We start from the raw sequence: 26342 nt of genomic DNA, 5'->3' as shown, positions 1-26342 counted from the left end.
TTGTAGTGGCCATTTGGCCTATTTTGCATGTCATTGTGGATGGCATGTTCCTTTAAATTTTAGCCAGCCCGTTATAATGTGGGTGGGATTTTATGACGTGTCTTAGGGGCGTGTTTATGCAGCTTAACTGCTTGGGTGTTAGTTTAGTTGGGAATTCGTTTTGGACAGGAGGGGGAGAAGGTTTATCCTTCGACCACAGGTCAAGCATGTCAAGCCTCATGTGAAGAAGAAGACACGAGGAGTTTTCTAGTATCTGAAGCAATGCGCTGGAGTTCGAAGAAGATTGCTGGAACAAGTCGGAAAACCTTGGATGTATCTTACTGTTTTATATCTACAATAAAGAAAATATTCATTAAAAGACTGTGTGCTGAAGCTTTATGAAAGTAGAAGCTCTGAAAGTCTCTGAGGCAGCTTGCATGCGTACCGAAGATATTCCCCTTATCCCCTCTCGTCCAATTAGTGGCTAGGGAGTTAATTTCCTGAAAGATCTGAAAAATCTGCCGCTACATTAAGTCGAAGGATACCTCCGGCAGGGGGTAATTGCCAGTCCCAGAGATTGGGACAGAAGAAGATAAGTAAAAGCGAACCTCCGGCGGGGGTAAATACCAGTCCCTGAGATAGGGACAGAAGATCGAAGTGCGAAGGCTAAGACCTAGGAGAGGTGCGGCCAGAGCAGGACGAAGGCTAAGACCTAGGAGAGGTGCAGCCAAAGAAGATTGGTTCCAATCGTGGAACTGAAGAAGATCTCGGCCAGGAAGAGCCTTGAGGTCTATCAACAGCATCGGAACGCATCGGAAGACGTATCACTGGATTGTGAGTACGAATTGATTATTACCTTTTGAATTAAAATTACGGTTTTAATTGAAAGAATTCTGTAATAGAGCTCAACAAACTGTTTTCTCCAGCGTGTCTGGGAAAGGCAGACCGACCTTGGATTGTTTTGAATCAAAGAGATAAAGGAGCATTCCATTGGAATTAGCATCATTTATTTTGCACCTGGAATTAGAGAGAGGTTCTCTACATTATCAGTATGTTTTAGTTTTGGAAGAAATTGTTGATAATAACAAAGTCACTCAGAAGCAGAGACTTTTTTCGACTAATTTAAAGACTTGGCAATCTGCCAAGACCTCTTTTAAATCATGAAGGAAGATGAGGGCAGAGCTATGCCAGAAGAGCCACATGGTGGTGAAGAAAGACCAGCCAGACAACTTAAACTCACTGAGAAAGGTCGAAGTTATGTTCTCAAGGAGGCTGAATTGGATAGGAACAAGTTGGGGAAGAAGATTAGAAGGCTGTTTGAAAGTGTGAAGACACTCATGGAATCAGAAGAGAACCAGGACAAGGTGGAAGAGAAATTACGCCTGATAAGTAGCCTTAACCATGAGCTGAAAGAGAAGCAGGACATACTGCTGGAGGCAGAGCGTTCTCAAGAGGAGCGTGAAAGACATTTTAAGTGGGATTGTGAAAATACGGAGTATTATGATGAATCCAAAGAAGTTGTAGAAGGATGGTTAGAGCAAGTTAGCAAAAGTAAAGGTAGCAGAAAAGAAGATACTAAGCCAGAAGAAGAAGGTGATGAAATAGAACCGGGAGATAGTATCTCAAATGTATCTTCACAAAGATCAGGCCGTAAATCTGGTAGCTCAGCCAGTTCGGTTTCGAGGGCTTCTGCTCGTTTGGGAGCAAAGGCTGAGTTAGCAGCGCTCTCAATAGAAGCGGATGCTATGAAGAAAAAACATGAGATGGCCCGACAGCAAGATGAGACAAAGCGACAGCAAGAAGAGATGATGCAACAGATGGCCCGACAGCAAGAGGAGATGACGCAACAGATGGCCCGTCAGCAAGAAGAAATGGCGCGATGTCAGGAACAACTGGAATTAGATACAAAGTTGAAGGTGGCTAAAGCCAGAAGGGACATACTGGAAAGTGAAGGGTCTAGATGCAGCTCTAGATCATCAAAGGCGATAAGCTCTAGACAGAGAGCCAGACCTGCTCAGAGTGAATTGGCAGTTGAATCGATTCCACGGTCAAAGTCCACAGGATACCTTGGATTGGAAAACCTAAATAGGTTGAGTGAACCTTCAGCTCAGCAAATGGGTGCTAGACCGAAACTAGCTACTATAAGAACATCCGTACAAACTCGAGAAGGACCAGTGGACCAAGGAGAAGGGAATCAGGTTGGTCTATTGGCACTGCTGCATAAGCAATCTGAATTCAACGAGATTATAGCTCGACAAAATAAATCTCTCATTTTGCCACCAGTTGAAATTCCTACATATGCTGGAGATCCTTTAGAATATGAAACTTTCGTGAGGGCACTGGAAGAGGTATTAGAGAAGAAAGTTATGGATGAAAAAGAGCGCTTACGGTTTCTGGTGAAGTACACACAAGGAAAGGTGAAGGGGCTTGTGGAAAGTTGTCAGATGGAGCCAGACAACCAGGGCTATAAAAAGGCGAGAAGATTATTGAAGGAACGTTTTGGTGATGAACAGAGGATTGCGAATGCATACATTGAAAAGGCCCATGATTGGAGAGAAATCAAGCCAGAAGATGTGGATAAATTGAGTGAATATGCAATATTTCTGAGAAGATGTTGCAGCTCGATGAAAAATCTTGGCTATATGGAGGAAATTAATCTTTCAAGTAATATGAGAATCATCATTAGCAAGTTGCCCAGAAGAATGAGAGAAAAGTGGAGAGATAGGGCAGGTGAAATACGTGATAAGAGCAAACAAGTAGCCAGGCTACCAGACCTGGTGGAATATTTAGAAAGAGAAGTACGGTACATGTCAGATTCATGCAGCGGGATTATTGAAGAAGCCAAGCCACTTGCAATTTATAAGGGTTCTACCTATGTCAAAACTAAACAAAAGACAGGGCCTAAGAAAAGCAATTTTGCTACCAATATAATACCTGAGAAGGTGTTGGGTGGTGCCAAAGAGGATGCACCGACCAGAAAGAATGAATTCTGTCCATTTTGTGATGAAGTAGGTCACACCATAAGATGGTGTCGTAAATTTAAGGAAAAGAAATATGAAAAAAAGATGGACTTTTTAAAAAGGAATGGAATCTGCTATGGATGTTTAAAGAAGGGGCACATGGTAAAAGACTGTAAGTGTCCAATAGTTTGTGACAAATGTAAGCAGAATCATCCTGATGTGCTTCATACTGTAAAGAAAGAGCCAGATCATACTGAGCAGAAAAAGGAGTCAGCGGATGTAAATGCTATCACCTCGCCTCAAGTAACTGCACATATTGGGGCCGGAGAGAAAGCATGCATTTTCTCTATTTTACCAGTACAAGTGAGAAATAGGGAAACTAATGTAGTGTTGCAAACATATGCATTTCTGGATCATGGGAGTTCAGCTACTTTTTGCACAGAGAATTTGATGAGAAGGTTGGACATTACTGGAGAGAAAGTTAAAATTCAAATGCGTACCATGAATAAAGAAAAGGATTACCAGAGTTATTATATAACAAATATGGAGATATCCAGTTTGGATGAAGATAATTTTATTCCAATTTCAGAGGTTTTCACACATGAAACAATGCCTGTTGGTCGTCAAAATGTACCCAGATGTGAAGACTTACAGCAATGGCCTTACCTGAAAGAAGTCAAAATAACAAAGATAAATTCTGATATTGACTTACTTATTGGAACGAATGCCCTGAGAGCATTAGAACCTGTACAGATAATTAGGAGCCAAGGGGATGGACCGTATGCTATGAAGACCCTACTAGGATGGGTTATTTATGGCTCCTTGGGTAAGAATAAGGAAAGCACCAGCAAAATGAATTGCCGTGCTGTTGCTGTTAACCAAATATCTACAGGTAAATTGGAAAAGCTGTTAATGAAGCAATATAATCATGACTTCAATGAAAGTACCAGCCAAGAACATGAAGAAATGTCTAGAGAAGAATTGAAATTCTTAGATATTATGAACCATTCAGTTAAGATGAAAAATGGACATTATTGTTTGGATTTACCTTTCAAGAAGGAAAGTGTTAATTTACCAAATAATCGCTATATGGCTGAACAGCGTATTCATGGTTTGAAACGTAAATTTGTTAAGAACACGAAATTCCAAGAGGAATATACATCCTTCTTACAGAATATGATTAATAATGATTATGCTGAAAGGATACCAATGAATCAACTATATCGAGATGATGGAGAGATCTGGTATATTCCGCACCATGGGGTGTACCACTCGAAGAAAGGGACATTGAGGGTGGTCTTTGACTGCGCGGCAGTCTTTAAAGGGACATCACTTAACAGTGAATTACTGCAAGGTCCAGACCTTACTAACTCGCTCCTTGGAGTTCTCATCAAATTTAGGCAAGAACCGATAGCTTTGATGGCTGATATCAGAGCAATGTTTTATCAAGTGAAAGTAACTGGTAAACATATTGATTATCTGCGATTCTTATGGTGGCCTGAAGGGGATGTGCAGCAAGACCTTGTTGATTACCGAATGAAAGTACATCTTTTCGGAGCAGTGTCATCTCCAAGTTGTGCGAATTTCGCTTTGAGGAAAACCGCAGAGGATAATAAAGATTATTTCCCAGAGGAGGTAATTTCCACTTTGAAAAATAATTTTTATGTGGACGATTGCCTAAAATCCGTATCTACCGAGTTAGAGGCAATTCAAATAGTGAAGCACCTAACCTCTCTCTGCAATAAGGGAGGATTTGTACTTACCAAGTGGGTCAGCAACAGTCGTGCTGTTTTGGAAAGCATTCCACCAGATGACAGAGCCGAAGAAACCAAGGTGATGGATTTAGACAAAGACAACTTGCCAATGGAAAGGGCACTGGGACTGCACTGGTGTGTGGAAACGGATGTGTTTAAGTTTAAATTGTCAATTCAGGAACGACCATGCACAAGAAGGGGTATCTTATCTGTGATTGGTTCAGTATATGATCCTTTGGGATTTCTGGCACCATTTACACTGCTAGCCAAGTTAATTTTACAGAATCTGTGTCGAGAAAAACTTGGTTGGGATGAGAGTATAACTCAAACATCCTCGCACAGTTGGACAGAATGGTTAAAAGACCTCCAAAAAATGTCAACGTTTAAGGTAGATCGGTGTATAAAGCCTAAAACCATTGGTAATATCGGAAATGCGCAACTGCATCACTTTTCGGATGCCAGCGAAAGTGGTTATGGGACGGTTTCATACTTAAGACTACAAGATGTAAACAAAAGAGTGCATGTTGCATTCGTAATGGGAAAAGTCAGAGTAGCACCATTGAAGCAAATGACGATTCCCAGAATGGAACTTACAGCAGCAGTCTTAGCTGTGAAAATTGACATAATGCCTGAAGAAAGGAAACGTCCTATCATTCTCGCTAAGGACTTTTACATAACAACATTATTATTACGGCATATTCATGAACAAATTGGGCATGGAGGAAGAAATTACATGCTATCCCAACTTCGTAAAAAATATTGGGTTACCAAGGCTAATTCAGCAGCAAGAAAGATAATAAAAAATTGCATCATATGCACGCGAGAGCGTGGGAAACTTGGTATACAGAAGATGGCAGACTTGCCTTTGGAGAGGATCACTCCAGACAAACCTCCATTCACAGATGTGGGGGTGGATTATTTTGGTCCTATGGAAGTTAAGAGAGGACGTAGCCTTGTGAAAAGATATGGTGTGATCTTCACTTGTATGGCGAGTAGAGCGGTACATCTTGAAGTTGCATCTACACTCGACACGGACTCATGTATTCAGGCATTAAGGAGATTTATTTGTCGACGGGGTCAAGTTACTTCGTTAAGATCGGATAATGGTTCGAATTTCGTTGGAGCGGATAGGGAACTAAAAAAAGCACTCAAAGACTTAAATCAGGATAAAATCCAATATACTATGCTTCAACAAGGCATAAAATGGAACTTTAATCCTCCAATGGGTTCCCATCATGGCGGTATTTGGGAACGATTAATTCGTATGGTACGAAATGTGCTGCGCTCCGTTCTTAGACAACAAGTTTTGGATGATGAAGGGTTACAAACACTGTTTTGTGAAATTGAGGCGATTTTAAACGATCGACCTATTACGAAAGGTTCTGATGATCCTAATGACCTGGAAGTACTCACACCAAATCATATTCTTCTGCTGAAAACCAATCCAACACTTCCACCTGGGCTTTTTGTAAAAGAAGATTTGTATATGAGACGTAGATGGAAGCAAGTACAATATATGGCAAATCTTTTTTGGAGGAGATGGATACAAGAGTATTTGCCTTTAATCCAAGAACGACAACGATGGCTAAGGATTAAAAGGAACTTTGTTCCAGGCGACATTGTGTTGGTGGCTGACTCTACAGCATCTAGAGGTTCTTGGTTAATGGGTAGAATACTGGAAATCATGCCTGATGTTCAGGGTTTGGTACGTATAGTGCGACTGAAAACAAAAAACAATGTTTTAATAAGACCAATAACTAAGTTGTGCTTGCTTCTAGAAGGCGAAAGCGAAGATGGAAGAGTCGAGAAAGAATTGTGATTGCAGATATATAGTGCATGCTATTTTTTCCTCATTAGTATGGTGGTTAGTATCCACGCCTAGCACGCGGGAGATCGCGGTTTGATTTCCTGACGAGGGAGCCACAGGGTTTTATTCCCTGATATTTTGATTTTGATTTTGATGTATGTTAAGCCTTAATGGCCACTTTTTTGATGTTATTTGGTAATTGCCTCATTATGTATTCGGAACAATTAGGGGCCGGTATGTAGTGGCCATTTGGCCTATTTTGCATGTCATTGTGGATGGCATGTTCCTTTAAATTTTAGCCAGCCCGTTATAATGTGGGTGGGATTTTATGACGTGTCTTGGGGCGTGTTTATGCAGCTTAACTGCTTGGGTGTTAGTTTAGTTGGGAATTCGTTTTGGACAGGAGAGGGAGAAGGTTTATCCTTCGACCTTCGACCACAGGTCAAGCATGTCAAGCCTCATGTGAAGAAGAAGACACGAGGAGTTTTCTAGTATCTGAAGCAATGCGCTGGAGTTCGAAGAAGATTGCTGGAACAAGTCGGAAAACCTTGGATGTATCTTACTGTTTTATATCTACAATAAAGAAAATATTCATTAAAAGACTGTGTGCTGAAGCTTTATGAAAGTAGAAGCTCTGAAAGTCTCTGAGGCAGCTTGCATGCGTACCGAAGATATTCCCCTTATCCCCTCTCGTCCAATTAGTGGCTAGGGAGTTAATTTCCTGAAAGATCTGAAAAATCTGCCGCTACAGTACTTACCTTTACTGTAAATCTACTGTTTACTCTATGCCCCTCACGTGAACAAGGAATTTCATCTCCACCTAGTGTATATGACTAAAAAAGAATCTACTTCATGGCTGGATTCCTGGGATCCAGCATTCCCAGAGCCCCTGTAATAACCGGACATTGCTCCTACTTTCTACTTCCTCCACCAAAGTCTCCAATAAACAGCATCCAAAAACCTTTAAACTTGATTACCCTTTGTTGTGTGATTTACTGATGTTTTTCAAGTCAGATTCACTTACTTGTCTGTTCTATGCCAATGACTGGCACTTTACACATGGAGTGCTAATGAGCATTCACTGGTGCAAAATCACTCATGATATTGGCCCATTGCTAATGTTAATTACCAAATGTCTAATGCTGAAGAATGCCAAACTTTTTCTAATGGAAAGCAGCATAAATTTGGCATAATTGTCTGCAGTGAATTCCACATCACAAGTTAATTCCACATCACAATCCCCATAACAGTCTGTGATCAAATCTTTTTAAAATAATATTCCACACGACTATGGATCGATCGAAGTAGAAACACTGGAAAGCTTTATTCATTGTTCAAGAAGGAACTGCAGATGCTGGAATATCGAAGGTACACAAAAATGCTGGAGAAACTCAGCGGGTGCAGCAGCATCTATGGAGCAAAGGAAATAGGCAACGTTTCGGGCCGAAACCCTATTCATTCATGGATTGTGGCGATTCCTCGCAAGTGTCGGATTTTAATGGCCAAACCTAATTGCCCTGAAGTGGTGGTGGTGGCGATCTGCTTTGTAGATTTCACATGGTGCAGCTATTCTCAATGCCTGCATCTAGATTTCCATAGATTTTGATCTAGCTACAAACCAAACATAAGGATGAGATTTTAAGTCAATATGAAGCAAGTCACAGAGTTGGTGGTATATTCATGTGTCCGCTGCCCTTATCCTTTGGTAGAAGATTGGGGAAGTTGCTTGAACACATCTTGGAAATAGAATACATTTTAGGTATGAAGTTGGCGATAGAAGGTGCCAATCAAAATCAATTCTGAAGAAAGGTTATTCAGACAGGACATAAAACTTATTTTTCCTCTTTCACAGATTTTGCTTGGCTGTCGAGTGCTTCCAGGATTTCTGATTTTATTCGAGCTGCACTCATTCAGGCAAGTGGAGAGTATTCCATTGATTTCTGATGAGTCTTGTAGAGTATTGGAACACCTTTAGAAAATCAGTTGAAAAGCCACTTGCCCTAGAACAGACAGAAGATCATGAGTGAAGCAACTCAAGATGAATAGGTCAATGACACCCTATGACTGGGGTGATTGGCCACCAGCATCCTTGACTCTTCATTTATTCTATGCATGACATCAGGCAGAAAAATCTTTCCTGCTTGTTGCCATCCTTGGTCAAAGAGTGTCCAGGATAACCTCTTCATCCCCGAAATTCGGCTGTTCCATGTCTATTCAAAGGTTGGCAGAGCATTTGGACCCAAGTATTGTTGTGAACCACAAACTGATTACAAATATGTATATGCCATTTGAAGGCCATACTGATAATTTTTAATTACTAATTTAAAATAGAATGAAGGGGTTTTTTGTGGATGGGACATAGAACATTGAACAGTGCAGCAATGGAAGAAGCCCTTTGGCCCACAATATCTGCACCAAATATGATATCAAGACCAACTCGTATCTGCTTGCACATAATGCATATTCCACTATTCCTTGCATATCCATATCTACAGCTCTTACATGCTATTATTGTATCTGCCTCCACCACCACCCCAACCATCACATTCTAGACACTTTTAAAACTCTATGTGTAAAAAAAAAACGACCCCACACATCTGCTTTAAACTTTGTGCCTTTCACCTTAAAGTGATGTCCTCTAGGATTTGATATTTCCATCCTGGGAAAAAGGTTCCAACTGTCTACCCTATCAATGCCTCATATCTGGATAGTTTTCAGAATGTTTGGGTAAATGCTAGTGTTTTAGCTGCACTGAAACAGGATAGCTAGACATTTGGCTCCTTACATGTCCAGAAAACAAGTCATTAGTATTACAGTGATTCAATTTTTTTTAAATTGCTGAAAATCTAAAATAAAACTGAAAATGTTGAAAGCACTCAGCAGATCAGGCAGTATCTGTGGAAAGAGAAATAGAATTGACATCTTAAATTAAAGATTATTCTTCAGAACTGATTTCTAGTTATCCATTGTGACAAAGGTTCTTTGATCCAAAACATTATCTCTATTTCATTTCCCACAGATGCTGCCTACACTGTTTAAGATTTCCAGTACTTTTATTTCAGCATTACTCAATTTCTCAGGCTTGTGGCTTATAATCAGTCATTTTTTATAATGCATAAATTAATTCAAATGAAGAGAATAACACCACGAGGTAAAGATGGATTCCTTCTCTAGCTGGAAATTATTTTTAAACATTACAATTTTTTTTTTGGATCTCCTTTAAAGAATTCAGTCATAAACATTTAATAAACTTGAGATACAGCGATCTTTAAATTTAAGCTTCAAAACTAACCAGAGATAGAATATTACATTTTACAATATACCATCTTTGTACAGATCAAAAACCAACCTTTTCTCTTATGAAAGCCAAGCTCATTTTCCACACCAAAATCTTCTTGAAACCTGGTTTAAAAAAATGCAGTGCTTATTGTAAGTACATTCCACACTTTAGATACTCCAATACAAAGTCATCATCGATTTAGCATTAAGAAAATAATCCAATTGTACAGTTATTTGTATTAATTGAGACGATATAACAATAAATCCAGTTTTTAATATAACATTTCTGCATGACTTAGTTGGCATTAAGGCTTATTTCACTTTATTGATATTGCAATACACTAAATATAATGAATATTGCAGAAATAATTGTTGCAAGGTACTTTGGTTTTAATGATCTTCATAAAGGTATCAAAGATTGTGTAAATTTACAAGGGTAGGTGAATACAATAATGTTCCTTAACGCCATGAATTTGATGAATATTGGATTCTTAAAGAACACCAGAGGTCAGCACAGCCTCTGCATGCAGAGCAAGTAGACCATAATAATCAATCCACATGCAATGTGTAATACTGTTAGTGCAGCTATTTTCTTTTACCTTTATCCTCCAATCTATTTTCCATTATAAAGAAGCACAAAGGGTCCCCCAACAGCAACATTTAAAGGGGGGCATCAAATATTTATCAGTTAATTAAGGATTTTTTTTTTCATCGGATGGTGCAACTCCTTGAGTTTTGGCTAATTCCTGCAGCTAGTAATAGGTTCAAATCCGTACTGATCTTGATATAGCAGGCGCTAAACCACTCTTCTAAATTGAATACATTTTCACATGCACCATAAATGATTGGATTAGTAAATAGATTTAATTTAAGTTTTGTTTATTATTGTCATGTGTACTGATGTAGAGTGAAAAGCTATGTGTTGCCTGATATTCAATCAGATAAGATAATACTACACAAATACAATCAAGTCAAACTCAAGTATAATAGAGAAAAGCAAAGGGGAAGATACAGAGTGCAGCATTGTAGCACAACAGTTCCATAGACAAATCCAATGTCCACAATGGGGTTGAGGTGAATTTGACAGTACCCAAGGGGAAGATGATGTTCCTGAGTCTGGTGGTATGTGCCATCAAACTTCTGTATTTTCTCCCAGTCAGTAGCGGGGGTGAAGGAGGAATGATCAATACCCTGCAAGACTGGTTCTCAGCCTCTTATCCTACTCCCTATACACTCACAATTGTACGGACAAATTCAATTTAAAACTTGTCATCTCCAACTGACTTTTGCAGCTATCTGTTCTTACTGTCTAATATCATGATGCATACATTATTCATAATTCCCCCCACTTCAACATCCTGATTGCAGATGACACTAAAATAGGTGGTATCGTAGATTATTGAGAATTACAACAGAATTTTGATCAGCTGCGTAAAGTAGACTGAGTAATGGCTTTATTCAGATAAGTGTGAGGGGTTGCACTTTAGCAAGTCAAACTGCGGCAGAACCTTCACAGTGAACAGTAAGGCTTTGTCGAGTGTTGCAGAGAAGAGCAATCTAGCATTACAAGTACATAGTTCCCAGCTGCTTGCATCCAGAAATTCTGCACATAGCACAAAATTAAACTGTTGCCTTCAATCAGCTCAACCGTTGGTAGTCGATATGCATTGCAACAATCCACACATTCTTTCAGAAGCAAGCCAATTTAACTCCCTTTGTTTTTCCATGGTAGTATTATATAGAAACATAGAAAATAGGTGCAGGAGGAGGCCATAGGCCCTTTTTTGAGCCAGAACCGCCATTCATTGTGATCATGGCTGATCATGCACAAACAGCAACACATGCCTGCCCTCTCCCCATATCCCTTGATTCCGCTAGCCCCTAGAGCTCTATCTAACATAATCACAGATTTCTGGTAATTGAATTTGTTGTCAGTTTAATTTTTCTTATGGTGAAAATATCACCATTGACAACATAAGGGAAATCTTTAATTTTATCAGAACCACTAAATTATCCAAGTTACAGTTAGACAAATACAAAATGACATCTTCTAAGTACCGTCTAGAACAGGAAATAAACCTACATGTTCTCAGTTTTGTTTGCATCCCATGCTCTTTTCCATTCTCCTTTGGAGTTCTTATGACGTGCCAACCTTTCCTGATCAATCTGGTCTCGCTCTTTCTTCCAGCGTACATATTCTGCTCTCTCACGCCCCGTCATCAACACAGTCATATCGATAGTACCCTTTTGAGTTGGAATCGCACCCTCCTGAAAATATTAAACAAGAAAATATTAAAAGAGCATTTTAAATTAAAATAAACTATGTAATTAGTCAAATTAATCTTCTATGCTCTTCAATTCCAATCATCTGTATTGGACAAAATAACTAGTGATTTTGTACTATAGCAAAAGCCAATTATAAAGGAATGGAGTTTAACATGCTGAGCTACTAGATAGCTTGGCAACATCTGCTTTGATGAATGTCTGGAATTCTTTTTCATTTACACATGGAACATAGGCATGACAAATAAGGTATACTTTTATTGCTCATCCATAATTGCTGCTAATCATTTAAATTAGTTTGCAAATCGCCAAAGTCCTTATGGTGAGGGTTTTCCCACTGTATTGTTAGGGGGTTTCCTTGATGTTCACATGGTGGACTGGACAAGTTCCCGGATTGCCACGCAGCAGCAGAAAGCTCCCGGGATGCCGCAGAGCCGGGGAACCCCTCCAGGATGCCCGGCAGCCCCCCAGTGGCCACGCACAGCAGCAGGCTAGGCTTGGCTTCTGATGCGAAGTAAGACACAGTGGGCTGCGGCATGCAGGTGGGCAGCACAGGAGCCACCGTGCTCGGCCCCGATGACCGGCGAGCCGAGGAGGAGGGAGCCGTTGCGACGACAGACATGAGGAGTGGGCAGGTAGAAGAGGGACTGGGGTATTGCCTCCAGCGCCTTGAATGCCGGCTGCAGGAGGCGCCTCCGGGATACGAAGGCGGTTGGGTGAGGAGAGGGACGTTGGTTCGCGGGCCAAGCCGGTCGTGGGCGACGGAGGAGGGCCCATAGCAGCCTGGGGATTACCTGGCTCTGGAGATAGTTATGGTACGAAAAACTGCTCACAGTACTCCAAGTGCAGTCTGACCAAAGTCTTATAAAGCCTCAGCATTATATTCCTGTTTTTATATTTTAGTCCTTCCGAAATAAATGCTAACATTGTTTTTGCTTACCTTCCTACCAATTCAACTTGCAAATGAACTTTTTGGGAACCCTGCGCCAATACTCTCAAATCCCTTTACACCTCCAATTTCTGAATCCTCTACCCAGCACCGACCCCTGCAAAATACCACTAGTCACTGGCAGCCGATCAAGGCCCTCTTTATTGCCACTCTTTGCCTTCCCCCATTCAGCCAACCTGCTATCCATGCTAGTATCTTCCCTCTAATACCGTGGGGTTTTATCTTGTTTAACAGCCTCACATGTGGCACCTTATCAAAGACCATTTGAAAATCCAGGTAAACAACATCTATTGATTCTCCTTTGTCTATCCTGCTATTTATTTCTTCAAAGAATTCCCACAGATTTGTCAGGCGAGATCTCCCCTTAACAAAACCATTTTATCATGTGCTTCTGAGTACTCGGAAATCTCATCTTTAATAATGGACTCTTGAATTCTTACCAACCACTGATGTCAGGCTAATGGGCCTGTCCCACTTAGGCGATTTTTCAGGCGACTGCTGGCGACTGTCAAGAGTGGAACAGTGTGTGTATTCCACTCTGACAGAGTCGCCTGAAAAAACAGCGACTGGAACGGCGACTGTCAGAATGGAACACACACACACACATCGCTTCCTTCACCAGCCCGTAATGCAGGCAGGGGACAGGGCAAGCGGGGGGTGCACTGTCTGAGTGAAATTCACACGGTACAAAGCCAATGCGATAGAGATACACACCGCGATGAACAGGAAGGTTGGCGCTGGAATTAAGACGGTGAAAGCACAGTGTACGGAAAGGGTCACGTAAGTCCTTTAAAAGAGGAGGGAGAAGGGGGGAAGAAGGAGTGGAGACAACTTTTAAGGAGCCAGAGATACACGGCTGTGAAGCTCGACGGACATTAACATTACCCGTTATCCTTGGTTCAGAAAACTACTGCTTACATTTTTTTTCCCAATGAGCCAATGAAATTCACCGGTCAGCACCAGTTACAACCTACGAGAACCTACGACAATCTTTGACTTCCTGGTAACCGACTATCACTGCACTTACGGCATGAGAATTCTCGCTACTCTCCATGGCGGCTTCATTCTGGTCGCCGCTAATTTTTGAACATGTTGAAAAATTTGCGGTGACCATAATGAGGCCACAACTAGTTCCCAGAATGCAGGAACTCCTCATGACCATGAAGGCAAATACCCGGCAACCACCCGCGGACTGCAGGCGACTGCATAGTCTCCTGCAGTCGCCTAAAAGGTCGCCTAAGTGGGACAGGCCCATTACTGGCCTATAGTTTCCCCTATTTTGCCTCGCACCCTTCTTAAACAGTGGAATGATATTTGTAATTTTATAGTACTCTGGAACCACTTCTGACTATGGATTCTGGAAATATCACTACTAATGCTTGAACAATTGTTGGATTGCAAGACAAGTGGAACACATGACCAAAAGACCACTATTAACAATTCAGCATATATTGTATTCTAGATTTCAACGAATCAACATTAGTAAATCGTCCTGTTCCATCATCAGGTTCCTTCTATCTGTAGTTGAAGTTAAATATCCTCAATGTGCATCAAGAGAGTCAAAAACTTCAAATTCCTGGGATTGCATTTTTCTGAAGATCTTTCCTGGACCTTCCCAGCACACTGATGCAATTATAAAAAAAAGACATCAAAGCCTCTACTTCCTGAGAAGATTACTGAGATTCAGTATGTCAGAGAGGATTCTCTTGAACTTCTACAGGTGTACAGTAGAGATCATATTGATTGGTTGCATCAGGGCCTGGTTGAATGCCCAGGAGCAAAGACTGCAAAAAGTTGTGAACACTGCCCAATGCATCGCGGGTTCTGACCTCCCACCATCGAAGGGATTTATCGGAGTCACTGCTTCAAAAAGGCAGCTAGCATCATCAAAGACCCACACCACCCTGGCCACACACTCATTTCACCACTGCCATCGGGAAGAAGGTACAGGAGCCTGAAAATTGTAACGTCCAGGTTCACGAACACCTTCTTCCCTACAGCCATCAGGATATTAAAGTAGACAGAATGATAAAGAAGGGAATATGGGTATGTCACTACAGCCTATGATAAGTCTCTGAACTACATAGCTTGAGGGCAGATTTACGTGAAGATAGAGAGATATTAGAACAAACGTGGACTTGGGTTGTGGAAGGGGAGGGGGGAAGCATTTAATATTAAGAGATTAAAATAACAGTACTATACAGGGGTCCAGGTGGAGCACAGAGGAGAACAGAAACATGGGGTGCACTGGGGATGTTATTATGCACTTTTGGGGAAGGGAGGAGGGATTGAATGGTTACTGTAGTTACTATACCTAAATTAGGTAAACACAATAACAAAAATAACATTGAGAGTTCAATGCTTTTCATTTGATACCATTGGGTTAGTAAGCTGCCTGCTATGAGGTGTTGTTCCTCCAGTTTGCATAGGACCTCACTCTGGCAATGGACAAGGTCCAGGACCGAAACGTGAGTATGGGATTGGGAAGAGGAGTTAAAATACACAGTAACCGGAATGTCCTGTAGTCATTGTCGGACTGATCGCAAGTGTTCAATGAAATGATCGCTGGGTGCATACATCTGGAAAGAGCATTGTTACTGTTGCGGCCGGGAAAGACACCAGGTTTGGGAGGTCTCAGGTTTGTCCTGCCGGCTCAGCTTTGGGCTTGAACAGTCTCTGGGTTATCCTGGTGGCCCAGTCATCACCACTGTGTGTGGGCGCAGTTCTTTGCTGTCTGTGGGCAGGAAGAGGCAATGCCATCTCAGGCTTGCCCCGGCCACTCAGTCTCAGCCTCAGTATAGGCGCTGGCTGTCAAGAATTTCTTCCCAGCAGTCCAGACGTGACCACACGGTGGCACTGGTGGTCTTGGGGTTGTACCAATGGCTCAGTCTTTCTGAATCCTGTGACAAGGAACCACAGCTAGCAGTGAGGCGTTCCACTTCCTCTCCCTCTTCTTCCTTTCTATGTCCTCTTTTTTTCTCTCATCCTCTTCCTTCTCCCCGCAAGGATGGAATGCCAGGGTTTTATAAGGAGAAGGCCTCTGAGGTTCAGCTGGGTCAATCAGCTAATTGGACCCAAAGGTTACCAATGGTGCTGAGGATTGGCCTCTCCCAGGCTGTTTGCCAGTGATAGGGATCAGGTCGGCATCTGCGGTAGAAGGTGCTGTAGTGTAATGTAAATGCCAGCGCCCCTTGAGGCCAGCAGTACAAGCTGGCGAGTTGGCCAGTGCTTCGTGACTGAGGTCAAGTGACCTTCTAGAAGTTTCTGTTAGTTGTTGGAAATAAGCTCTTCTTACAAGATGCCGGATGTGTATTCATTGTGCTAGTCACAACAGGATTAAACACAGACATTACATGGTGTCAGAAGTGAAAATGGAGGAACTCAAGCCACCGGGACCACTCTCCATGCAAGGAGAAGAAGAATGAGCGACTGCGGGCCGAAAAAGAAAAAGAAGAAGAAAAAGCCGAGGACGGTCAACCAGTCCCAATGCCCGGTCAAAGGACAGGAAGAAAAAAAAAGTTTGAAAAAAAAGAGGCCACAGTCCAAGTCAAAGAGCAAGAAGATAGAAGCAAGAAGAAGAGCAAGAAACACAGGTGTGGCAGCCCGAAGAGTAAGCACGCGGACTCGCCTCGAAAACAGTGGAGGGCCCAGAGCCGATCAGCTTCACGAGCCTCCACCATGTCCCACTCTGGCCATCACGGGGGGCGACCTCGTCTCCATCTCCCCCGCCCGATCATCTGTCACATGGGTGAGTGAGCTTCCCCTCGCAGAATTCAAATCAAATGCAAAAGAGTATTGAAGGAAAATATATGGGAAAGGTACAAATGTTCTGCTGAATTGAATGAAGCAAAATCTAAATGGCTTTAATGGTACTTTATTGTCATTGATATGCCGTGGACGTACACATAAATTAAACCCCAAAGTTGAAGGGGGTGATGTAATGTAAATAAAGTTGAAGGAACGGATGTAATGTAAATGTAATGTAAATGCCAGCGCCCCTTGAGGCCAGAAGTACAAGCTAACGAGTTGGCCAGTGCCTCGTGACTGAAGTCAAGTGACCTTCTAGAAGTTTCTAAGGTAGACAAAAATGCTGGAGAAACTCAGCGTGTGAGGCAGCATCTATGGAGCGAAGGAATAGGTGACGTTTTGGGTCGAGACCCTTCTTGTTAGTTGTTGGAAATAAACTTTTCTTCCAAGACGTCGGACGTGCATTCATTGTGCTAGACACAACAGGGTTGTACACAGACATTACAGGTGCTGTCACACTACAAGCAAAATAGGATTCTACGACATACATGGGGACTAATGAAACTTGAAAAACAGTCCCACTCAGCAGAACTAAAGAAGTGAAAAAAAGGAGCCCATATGGGTCAGTGAAGAGTTATTTTTGTAGATGAAGTAGCAGAATTAATCCTCTCAACTAGAAGAACAAAGGCTGTTGTTCTGGGCTATTTCCTCGGTTTAACTGCCTGCTGGCCAATCTCCTGACACTGCATTTGCCCAGGGATGTAAAACTACAGCTGTGTGACCTGAGATTCCCACTAAGAATCAGCAGCAATAAACAATCCCAATATCTGACTGTCAGTGTCACAAGGTTTCTCAGCTGCGTTGGCACATCCACAGTGGAAAAATTCAAATCAGCTGGCTCACAAGCTGCCAAATAACCAGAATAGCACAAATAACCTCCCTCCTGACAAACCACAGAATGATTAGCAAGCTTGTCTTATTGATTTGATAGGCATGTCGATCTAAATTATGCCATCAGCACTTTGGACTTCCCAGAACAATGTTATTAATTTAAATGTTATGTATGACAAACCACTTAAAAGTTTAATGAAAAGGAACTGCAGATGCAGGTTCATACTAAAGATAGACATAAAATGCTGGAGTAACTCAGCGGGGCAGGCAACATCTCTGGAGAAAATGGATAGGTGACGTTTCGGATCAGGACCCTTCTTCACTATGATTGTAGTGAGGGACCGGGGGGAGGGGGGGGAGAACTGGAAAGGTGAAAAAAAAAACAGGACAAATCAGGGACAGCAACAGATGACCTCAGGCAAAGAGGTTCCCTGATAGACCGATTGTTGCCTCAAGACATGTGAACCTACAAGGGATACATCGTTATGAACTGTGGAACTGGTTAATAGACCTTTAGTGGAGGGGGTGGGTGAAGTGGGAGGAATGGTAGATGAGGGGGAATGGATGGGGAGGTGTTTGTAGAAGTTACCTAAAATTGGAGAAATCAACGTTCATACTACTGGGTTGTAAGCTTCCCATTGTCAATATGAAGTGCTGTTCCTCCAATTTGCATGTGGCCTCGTTTGCGTGTGGCCACATGGTGAGGAGGTCCAGGATAGAAAGTCGGCATGGGAATGGGGAAGGAAGAAAATGGTTAGCAACCGGGAGATCCGGTAGGCCTTGGTGGACGTGCATAAGTGTTCAGCGAAACAGTCGCCGATTCGATGTTTTATACAGGAGTCCATGATAAAGCTTGCTACTTAAAAACAGACAAAACATATTGGGTTAAGGTAAACCAAACCAACTTTACTTTTACGTCAGACGGGAGTGGCGGGAGATGTTACAGTCCAGAAGTATTTAGTAATACTTCTGGTTCTCCCAAGATACCAGGGTCTTGTTAACCAGAAGTTAACAAAGAATCCCAGGGTCTTTTATACAGCAAAAGTCACGTACGCAGAATACCAATGGCATTAAATAATGTCCCAAGAAGCATCAGCCAAGTCCTAATATGAATTGTTTTCACCTTTTGCTCAAAACCAAGCTTTCCAAAGACATTGGCCATAGTCCCAAGATGCAACAGTCCAGTCCTAACATGGTTAGGTTCTTCTGTGCCAGTCTGTGTCTGTCCCCTTATCAGCACTGGCTTACCTAATTGGCCCCTCTTATCTGCTAGTACATTTCCACTAGAGAAAGCCTGCTTGAGAGAAGAAATACAAAGCCACAAAATCTGGTCAAGTATCCCAGCAAGCAATTCAATAGCAATTAGCTCTTTCATTACAGAAAGTGGTTAATTATGGCAGCAAACTATATAATAGCGATTAACTCTTTCACCCACATCAGGAACACTGGATGCAGTAAATGAAATTAGAGGGAAAAATCTAGCAGTACACAATATCCAGTAAGTCTTATTTTTATTGGTTTATTATTGTTAAATGTACCAAGATGAAGAAAAGCTTTGTTGTCATGCTATCCAGTCAAATCATACTATGCATGAGTATAACCAGGTCAAACATCTGTACAACAGGTATTGCAAAAAAACAAAACAAAATGCAGAATATGGTGTTACACCATTATAACTTTACAGTTATAGAGGAAATCGTCCAAGGTCTGCATTGAGCTAGGTTGGAAATTTGGAATTACGCCCTAGTTTATGGGAGGACTGTTCAGTAGTCTAATAACAATGGGGAAGTAGCTATTCCTGAATCTGGTATTACACATTTTCAAGCTCTCGTATCTTCTGCCTTATGAGAGGGGAGAAGAGGGAACAATATGGATGAAAAAGATCATTGACTATGTTGGCTCCATCCACAATGATCTGCAGTTTCTTGTGGTCGTCCTCCAAACCAAGCTGTGAAGGATGCTCTCTATGGCATATCTGTAGGAGTTGGTAAGAGTCGTTGGAGATGTGCCCAAGTTCTCCAAAGAAAGTTTTCTTGTCCCCAGCTTCAATATGGTTGCTCCAGGATAAAGTATTGATAACATTTACACCTAGGACCTTGAAGCTCGCAATCATGACCATTTTGGCGCCAATCTGCCTGTTCTTCATCCTGCACTTCGTGTTCATGGGCTACACACAAAATGCTGGAGTAACTCAGCGGGTGAGGCAGCATCTATGGAGAGAAGGAATGGGTGTCGTTTCGGGTCGAGACCCTTCTTCAGACTGGTGTCAGAGGAGGGGGCGGGACAAAGTTAGAAAGTAGGCGGAGACAGGGGACTAGTAGGGAACTAGGAAGGGGGAGGGGAGGGAGAGAGAAAGAAGGGTAATGTTGAAATTAGAGAAGTCAACGTTCATACTGCTGGGGTGTAAACTTCTTCTTCTTCTTAAGCCCTTTGCTCCTCTAGGGAGCATGGGCCATTGACAAATGTCCTCCACCTCACTCGGTTGTTGGCAGTTCTTCCGAGATCTCTCCAGTTGAGCCCACTCTCAGACATTTCTGTCTGGACACCTCTTCTCCAGCTGTTCCTGGGGCGACCTCTTTTCCTTTCTCCTTTGGGGTTTGCATTTCAGGGCTTGCTGGGTGATGTTTGTGGCAGGTTCCTGAGGGTGTGTCCAATCCAACTCCATTTTCTCCTTCGAATTTGTAAGTCAATGTGTTCCTGGCTTGTATTTCCCGCAGGTCCACATTGCTTACTTTGTCTCTCCACCAGATGTTAAGTATTCTCCTAAGGGAAACTACCCAAGCGAAATATGAGGTGCTGTTCCTCCAATTTGTGTTGGGCCTCACTCTGACAATGGAGGAGGCCCACGACAGAAAGGTCAGATTGGGAGGGGGAGGGGGAGTTGAAGTGCTGAACAACCGGGAGATCAGGTAGGCAGGGGGGCCGCGGAGCGTTTTTGAAAGTGGGGGGGGGGGGCTGAGCGATCACTGACCACCGGCCTCGGGGGTGGGGTGTGAGAGGGGGGGACTTTTTGAAATTTGATGTTTTAGTGCATTGTAGAAGTATGATTTCAATGTTTTTTGTTTAAAGCATTTTTAAGATAATGTAGGGCCTACATGAGAGATTGGAGCAGGTGATTATTATTTTTGTTATTGCTCGACCTCCAAAAACTGGGGGATAATAATACAGACCATCCCCTACCTGAAAAAGTGGGGGGGATATATCCCCCATTTCCGACCCTAGGATTGATACCAGTGCCTTCCACGCTACAGAATATTTGCCAAAATAACTTTTAAATGTGTTATAATTTGAAGTGCTATTTTTTTTGTTTGTAGTTGGAAAAAGGGACAAGAAACAAATATACCATTTCCTGATTTTGCAAAGTCATACAAATTATGATTTGCTCGGGGAAAAAAAATCAGAGTATTTTGAAAGTATGCGTTCTCCTTTTAACGTATATTTCATTTTGATTTGAATTTAGAATCATCAAGCAATGGCATTAATAAAGGGGGTATATGTTTGTGGAAACGTTACTTATTTAAAAGTAATATTTTCGAGAAATCTAAAATGCATTAGAAATATACATTTCAATGCCCTGAGTCTCTTGCCCAGAGTAGGTGAATCGAGGACCAGAGGACAGATTTAAGGTGAAGGGGAAAAGATTTCATAGGACTCTGAGGGGGTAACTTTTTCCACACAAAGGGTGGTGGGTGTATGGAACAAGCTGCCAGAGGTGGTAGTTGAGGCAGGGACCATCCCAACATTTAAGAAACAGTTAGACTGATACATGTATAGGACAGGTCAAGTCAAGTCAAGTCAAGTCAAGTTTATTTGTCACATACACATACGAGATGTGCAGTGAAATGAAAGTGGCAATGCTCGCGGACTTTTGTGCAAAAAGACAAACAACCTATAAACACAATCATAACACACATATACCTTTACATAATAAATAATGGAAGGAAAAACGTTCAGTAGAGTTAGTCCCTGGTGAGATAGGCATTTACAGTCCGAATGGCCTCTGGGAAGAAACTCCTTCTCAACCTCTCTGTTCTCACCGCATGGCAATGGAGGCGTTTGCCTGACCGTAGCAGCTGGAACAGTCCGTTGCAGGGGTGGAAGGAGTCTCTCATGATATTGTTGGCTCTGGAGTTGCACCTCCTGATGTATAGTTCCTGCAGGGGGGCAAGTGAAGTTCCCATAGTGCGTTCGGCCGAACGCACTACTCTCTGCAGAGCATTCTTGTCCTTAGCAGAGCAATTCCCAAACCAGATGGTAATGTTCCCAGACAAGATGCTTTCCACCGCCGCTGCGTAGAAGCACTGGAGGATCCTCGGAGACACTCTGAATTTCCTCAATTGCCTGAGGTGGAAAAGGCGCTGCCTTGTCTTACTCACGAGTGCTGAGGCATGTGATGCCCATGTCATATCCTCGGAGATGTAAACTCCCAGATATTTAAAACAGTTCACCCTATCCACAGGATCCCCATTTATCCTCAATGGAGTGTACGTTCTCGGATGATGTTCCCTCCTAAAGTCCATGGCCAGCTCCTTCGTTTTTTTGATGTTCAAGAGGAGGCTGTTATACTGGCACCAGAGTGCTAGATCAGCCACCTCCTCCCGGTAGGCCTTCTCATCGTTGTCTGAGATCAGGCCCACCACCACAGGGTCATCAGCAAACTTAATTATTGAGTTGGAGCTGAACCTAGCCACACAGTCATGTGTGTACAGGGAGTACAATAGGGGGCTGAGGACGCAACCCTGTGGCGATCCTGTGCTCAGGGTGAGGTTTGGAGGCATATGGACCAAAAGCAGGTAGTATAGCTGGGACATGTTGGCGGGTGTGGGCAAGTTGGGCCGAAGGGGCTGTTTTCACGCTGTATCACTCTATGACTACATTTTACCTCCACCATGCATGAATGCTTCAAAATCAAGTGGTTGAGATTTATTGCCATATACTCAAGCATGATCAAGTTACATGGATACATAGAAAATAGGTGCAGGAATAGGCCATTCGGCCCTTCGAGCCAGCACCGCCATTCAATATGATCATGGCTGATCATCTAAAATCAGTACCCCTTTCCTGTTTTTTCCCCCATATCCCTTGATTTTGCTAGCCCCAAGGGCTAAATGTAATTCACTCTTGAAAACATCCAGTAATTTGGCTTTCACTGCCTTCTGTGGCAGAGGATTCCACAGATTCATAACTCTCTGGGTGCAGAAAGTTTGTCCTCATCTCAGTCTTAAATGGCCTACCCTTTATTCTTAAACTGTGACCCCCTGGTTCTGGACTCCCCCTACATGGGGACCATTTTCCTGCAGTTACAGTAAGAGTGAAAATATTGCAGGCAAGCTGGATGCTTTCTCCAACTACCCCCATTTGAAGGCCACTAACTTCCACCGCTTCTACCCAGTGCTTGGTACCTACAGCCACTTGTTGTCCTCCAGGATGCACCGAGCTGCAGCCTGGTCCATGCTGGTCACCAGGGCGAATTTGGCGCAGAGACTCTCACGGCAGCGGCGCAACACTTCCTCGCAACCTTTGACCCGAGGCCCGGTCCCCGTCTGACGGCCCGGGACTCTTGCACTGAGGGTGCTCTTTGGCCGGAGCTGCAGCGAGCGGCTCGTCAGCCCCGCAAACACTCGCCAGCCCCGGCTTCCCGTCCGCAAATGCCCCCGCCGCTGCTTCTGCTTCTATCCCTCCCTCCGCCCCGGCTCTCCAACACCCTCAACCAGGTTTCTCAGAGCACAGCAGCCTCTCGTCCATAGCCGGAGACACTGAAAAATGTCTAGCCAAAAAGGTGGGGGTGGCTGCAGCCCCCCTCCCCCGGTTCCGCGGCCCATGGTAGGTTATGACGGACTGAGTGGAGGTGTTCAGCGAAACGATCGCCGAGCCTGCGCTTGGTGTCGCTGATGTAGAGAAATTGACACCTGGGACAGCGGATACAGTAGATGAGGTTGGAGGAGGTGAAAGTGAACTTCTGCCTCACTTGGAAAGACTGATTGGGTCCTTGGATGGAGTCAAGTGGGGGAGGTAAAGCGACAGGTGTTGCATTTCCTGCAGTTGCAGGGGAAAGTAGCCGGGCAGGGTGTGGCTTGGGTGGGAAGGGACAAATTGACCAGGGAGTTACGGTCTTTGCGGAAAGCAGAAAGAGGTGGAGTTTTGGGAGATGTGGCCAGTAGTGGGATCCCGTTGGAGGTGACGGAAATGTCAGAGAATTATGTGCTGTATGCAATGGCTGATGGGGTGGAAAGTGAGGACAAGAGGTACTCTGTCCTTGTTTACGAATAGGGGGAGGGGGAGTGAGAGCTGCGGGATATCGAGGAGACCCTAGTGAGAGCCTCATCTATAGTGGAAGTAGGGGAAGCCTAAAGAATAAGAACATCAGAGATGTCCTAGTATGGAACACCTAATCCTGGGCCTCACTGCAAACAAATGAGTGCATTACCAAGCCCAATCCCCCCAGTTAAAAAAAATAGAAAACTGTACTATTCTATTAATGGCTATTCATGAATTAAAATGGCTATTCATGAATTATAGACAATAGACAATAGGTGCAGGAGTAGGCCATTCGGCCCTTCGAGCCAGCACCACTATTCAATGTTATCATGGTTGATCATCCCTAATCAGTACCCCATTCCTGCCTTCACGCCATATCACCGCTATTTTTAAGAGCCCTATCTGGGTCTCTTTAAAGCATCCAGAGAACCTGCCTCCACCGCCCTCTGAGGCAGAGAATTCCACAGACTCACCACTCTCTGTGAGAAAAAGTGTTTCCTCGTCTCCGTTCTAAATGACTTACTCCTTATTCTTAAAATGCTCACTATTCATGAATTAAAATGCAGCTCTCTCCCATTCCCCTGTGCATTCTCCTCCATAGCAAAGATAATGTCCGTTGTTTTTGTCTGAATTGTAGTCCTTCCCTGAATGCTGTGGGGCAAACATCAGGTGAATTAAATTTACAATGTAATATCAGGTATCACTGTCTTCACCGGTTATGGTGCCAAAATTGCAATATCACTGTTGTACATCACAGAATACAACATTGTGAGTGATTCTGTTTTACTGTGGCAGATTTAGATTGGGTGGTACAGACAATCTTTTAAACTATCAAAACACTTAGCAAGTGAATTTCAATGTATTTGTTTCTAATTTTAATTTTACAGCTTTTAGTATTGTTATAACAAAAATAAACGCAGCTGCTAAAAAGACCCATGAAGGGCTTTCTCACTGTGCGACCTGACGCAAGACTTAACAAGAGTTTAACATCGTGGGAACCTCCTGCGATAACAGTACGGCATTCGTGGACCACCGAGGACCTCCATGGCGCTAACGGCAGGTAGTCGTGTAACTTTGTAAGGTCGGGAGAAAATTCAAACATTTTTGAATTTCTCCAAGAGTGACTTGAGCACTTTTTGGTGAGCGTTGCAACATTGTATGAACGCAGATGCCAGTGCGATATCCGTGCGATATCCGTAATGACTCTTGCGGGTACCGTGGGAACTCCTGCGAACGGTAAACCCGGAAGCTTGACAGAGGGGACATAAGGTGAGTAAAAAAGGTGGTCTCAATATCGCCAATGGACCATGTGTCCATCGAGGACGTCCCACCTAATTGTCATTGTTTGAGAATCTTTTTCACAGTAAGACTTGCAGAGATGCCTCTCAGAAAAGCGCAAAGAAAGGGGTCAAAGAAAGTCAGAAAGTTTTTAGCCATGCAGGTAAATGAGGAGGAGACTCAGCAAGAGAGACAGGTGGAGAGGCAAGAGGAGATGCCAGAGATACCACTGCCTGTGGGCTCCTTGGAGCAGGGAGAGGGTGATCAAGGTGGATTTGAGATTGCCTCCCCAGTAGCTGTTGCCTCCCCAATAGCCTCAGCAGACGATAACATAAAGGGAAGATGGCAGAAGGTAAGGCCATATAACTTCAACAGGGAACAAGAGGGGGAACTGGTGGAGTGGTACCAATGCAATGAGATTCTCTATGACAAATCCAGAGAGGATTATAGAAATAGGGAGAGAAAGCACAACCTGCTGGAGACGAAGGCTGCGGAGTATCCCGGGTGCTCATGTGAGTATCTATAACAATATATTAGTTTATGTACAGGAGAACAATTTAATGTTATCCATGATTTAAAAACATACAATTCTACCGATGTAAAAGTGCTGTTTTTGCAGTTACCTTTAATTTATCTTATAAGTCTGTCTGTTCCCTGCAGCTGCAATGTAAATGTAGTGGCAGACAGCTTTTACACCCTCTTTGTTTGAAGTAGGAATCATGTCTCTTAGAGCCATAAAATAGTGTGTGAAAAAAAGAGACATCATTTGTGCCACGTGATTAACTACACTACAGTCCACGATGTTCATTCACGATTAACGGGAAAGATCGGGAGACGGACAAATCACTCGCACAAATGACAGAATTGCCGAGTACCGTGGGAACTCTTTATCTATCCCCCGTTATATCGTGCGGAACTCGTGCTGGACCACGACCACTTCACTCTGGTGACATCTTGCGTCAGGTCGCACCATGAGAACCGGCCATTATTTGTGAAAATCCAGTGGCAGAAATAACTGCTATAGCGAGTCTGAAACTGTCTATCGCCAGATAATCCTCGTTATCGCCAACCCCTTTTTGATAACGAGGATTGTTAGGAACACAATTATCGTGTTATAGCAAGATTCAACAAAGTATTCAAATATACATCCAAACAGT

The 26342-nt window shown here is 43.0% G+C and overlaps 1 protein-coding gene across 5 annotated transcripts in view; it reads right to left on the bottom strand.

The window, feature by feature from the left end:
- LOC129700488 (uncharacterized) overlaps positions 1–26342 on the bottom strand; it is a 203993-nt gene that overhangs the window by 62361 nt on the left and 115290 nt on the right. For all 5 annotated transcript variants that reach the window (XM_055641021.1, XM_055641020.1, XM_055641022.1 and 2 more), the window contains 2 exons: positions 11863–12047; positions 9850–9902 (listed from right to left, as the gene is read on the bottom strand). In XM_055641021.1, coding sequence (XP_055496996.1) covers positions 9850–9902; positions 11863–12047 — 238 coding nt within the window. The remainder of the gene's footprint in view (positions 1–9849; positions 9903–11862; positions 12048–26342) is intronic.

Source organism: Leucoraja erinacea, chromosome 9 (assembly GCF_028641065.1).
Source record: "Leucoraja erinacea ecotype New England chromosome 9, Leri_hhj_1, whole genome shotgun sequence".
Classification (NCBI taxonomy): domain Eukaryota; kingdom Metazoa; phylum Chordata; class Chondrichthyes; order Rajiformes; family Rajidae; genus Leucoraja; species Leucoraja erinaceus.
Note: the sequence above shows the minus strand (reverse complement) of the source record. Positions and strands in the feature narration are given on the sequence as shown.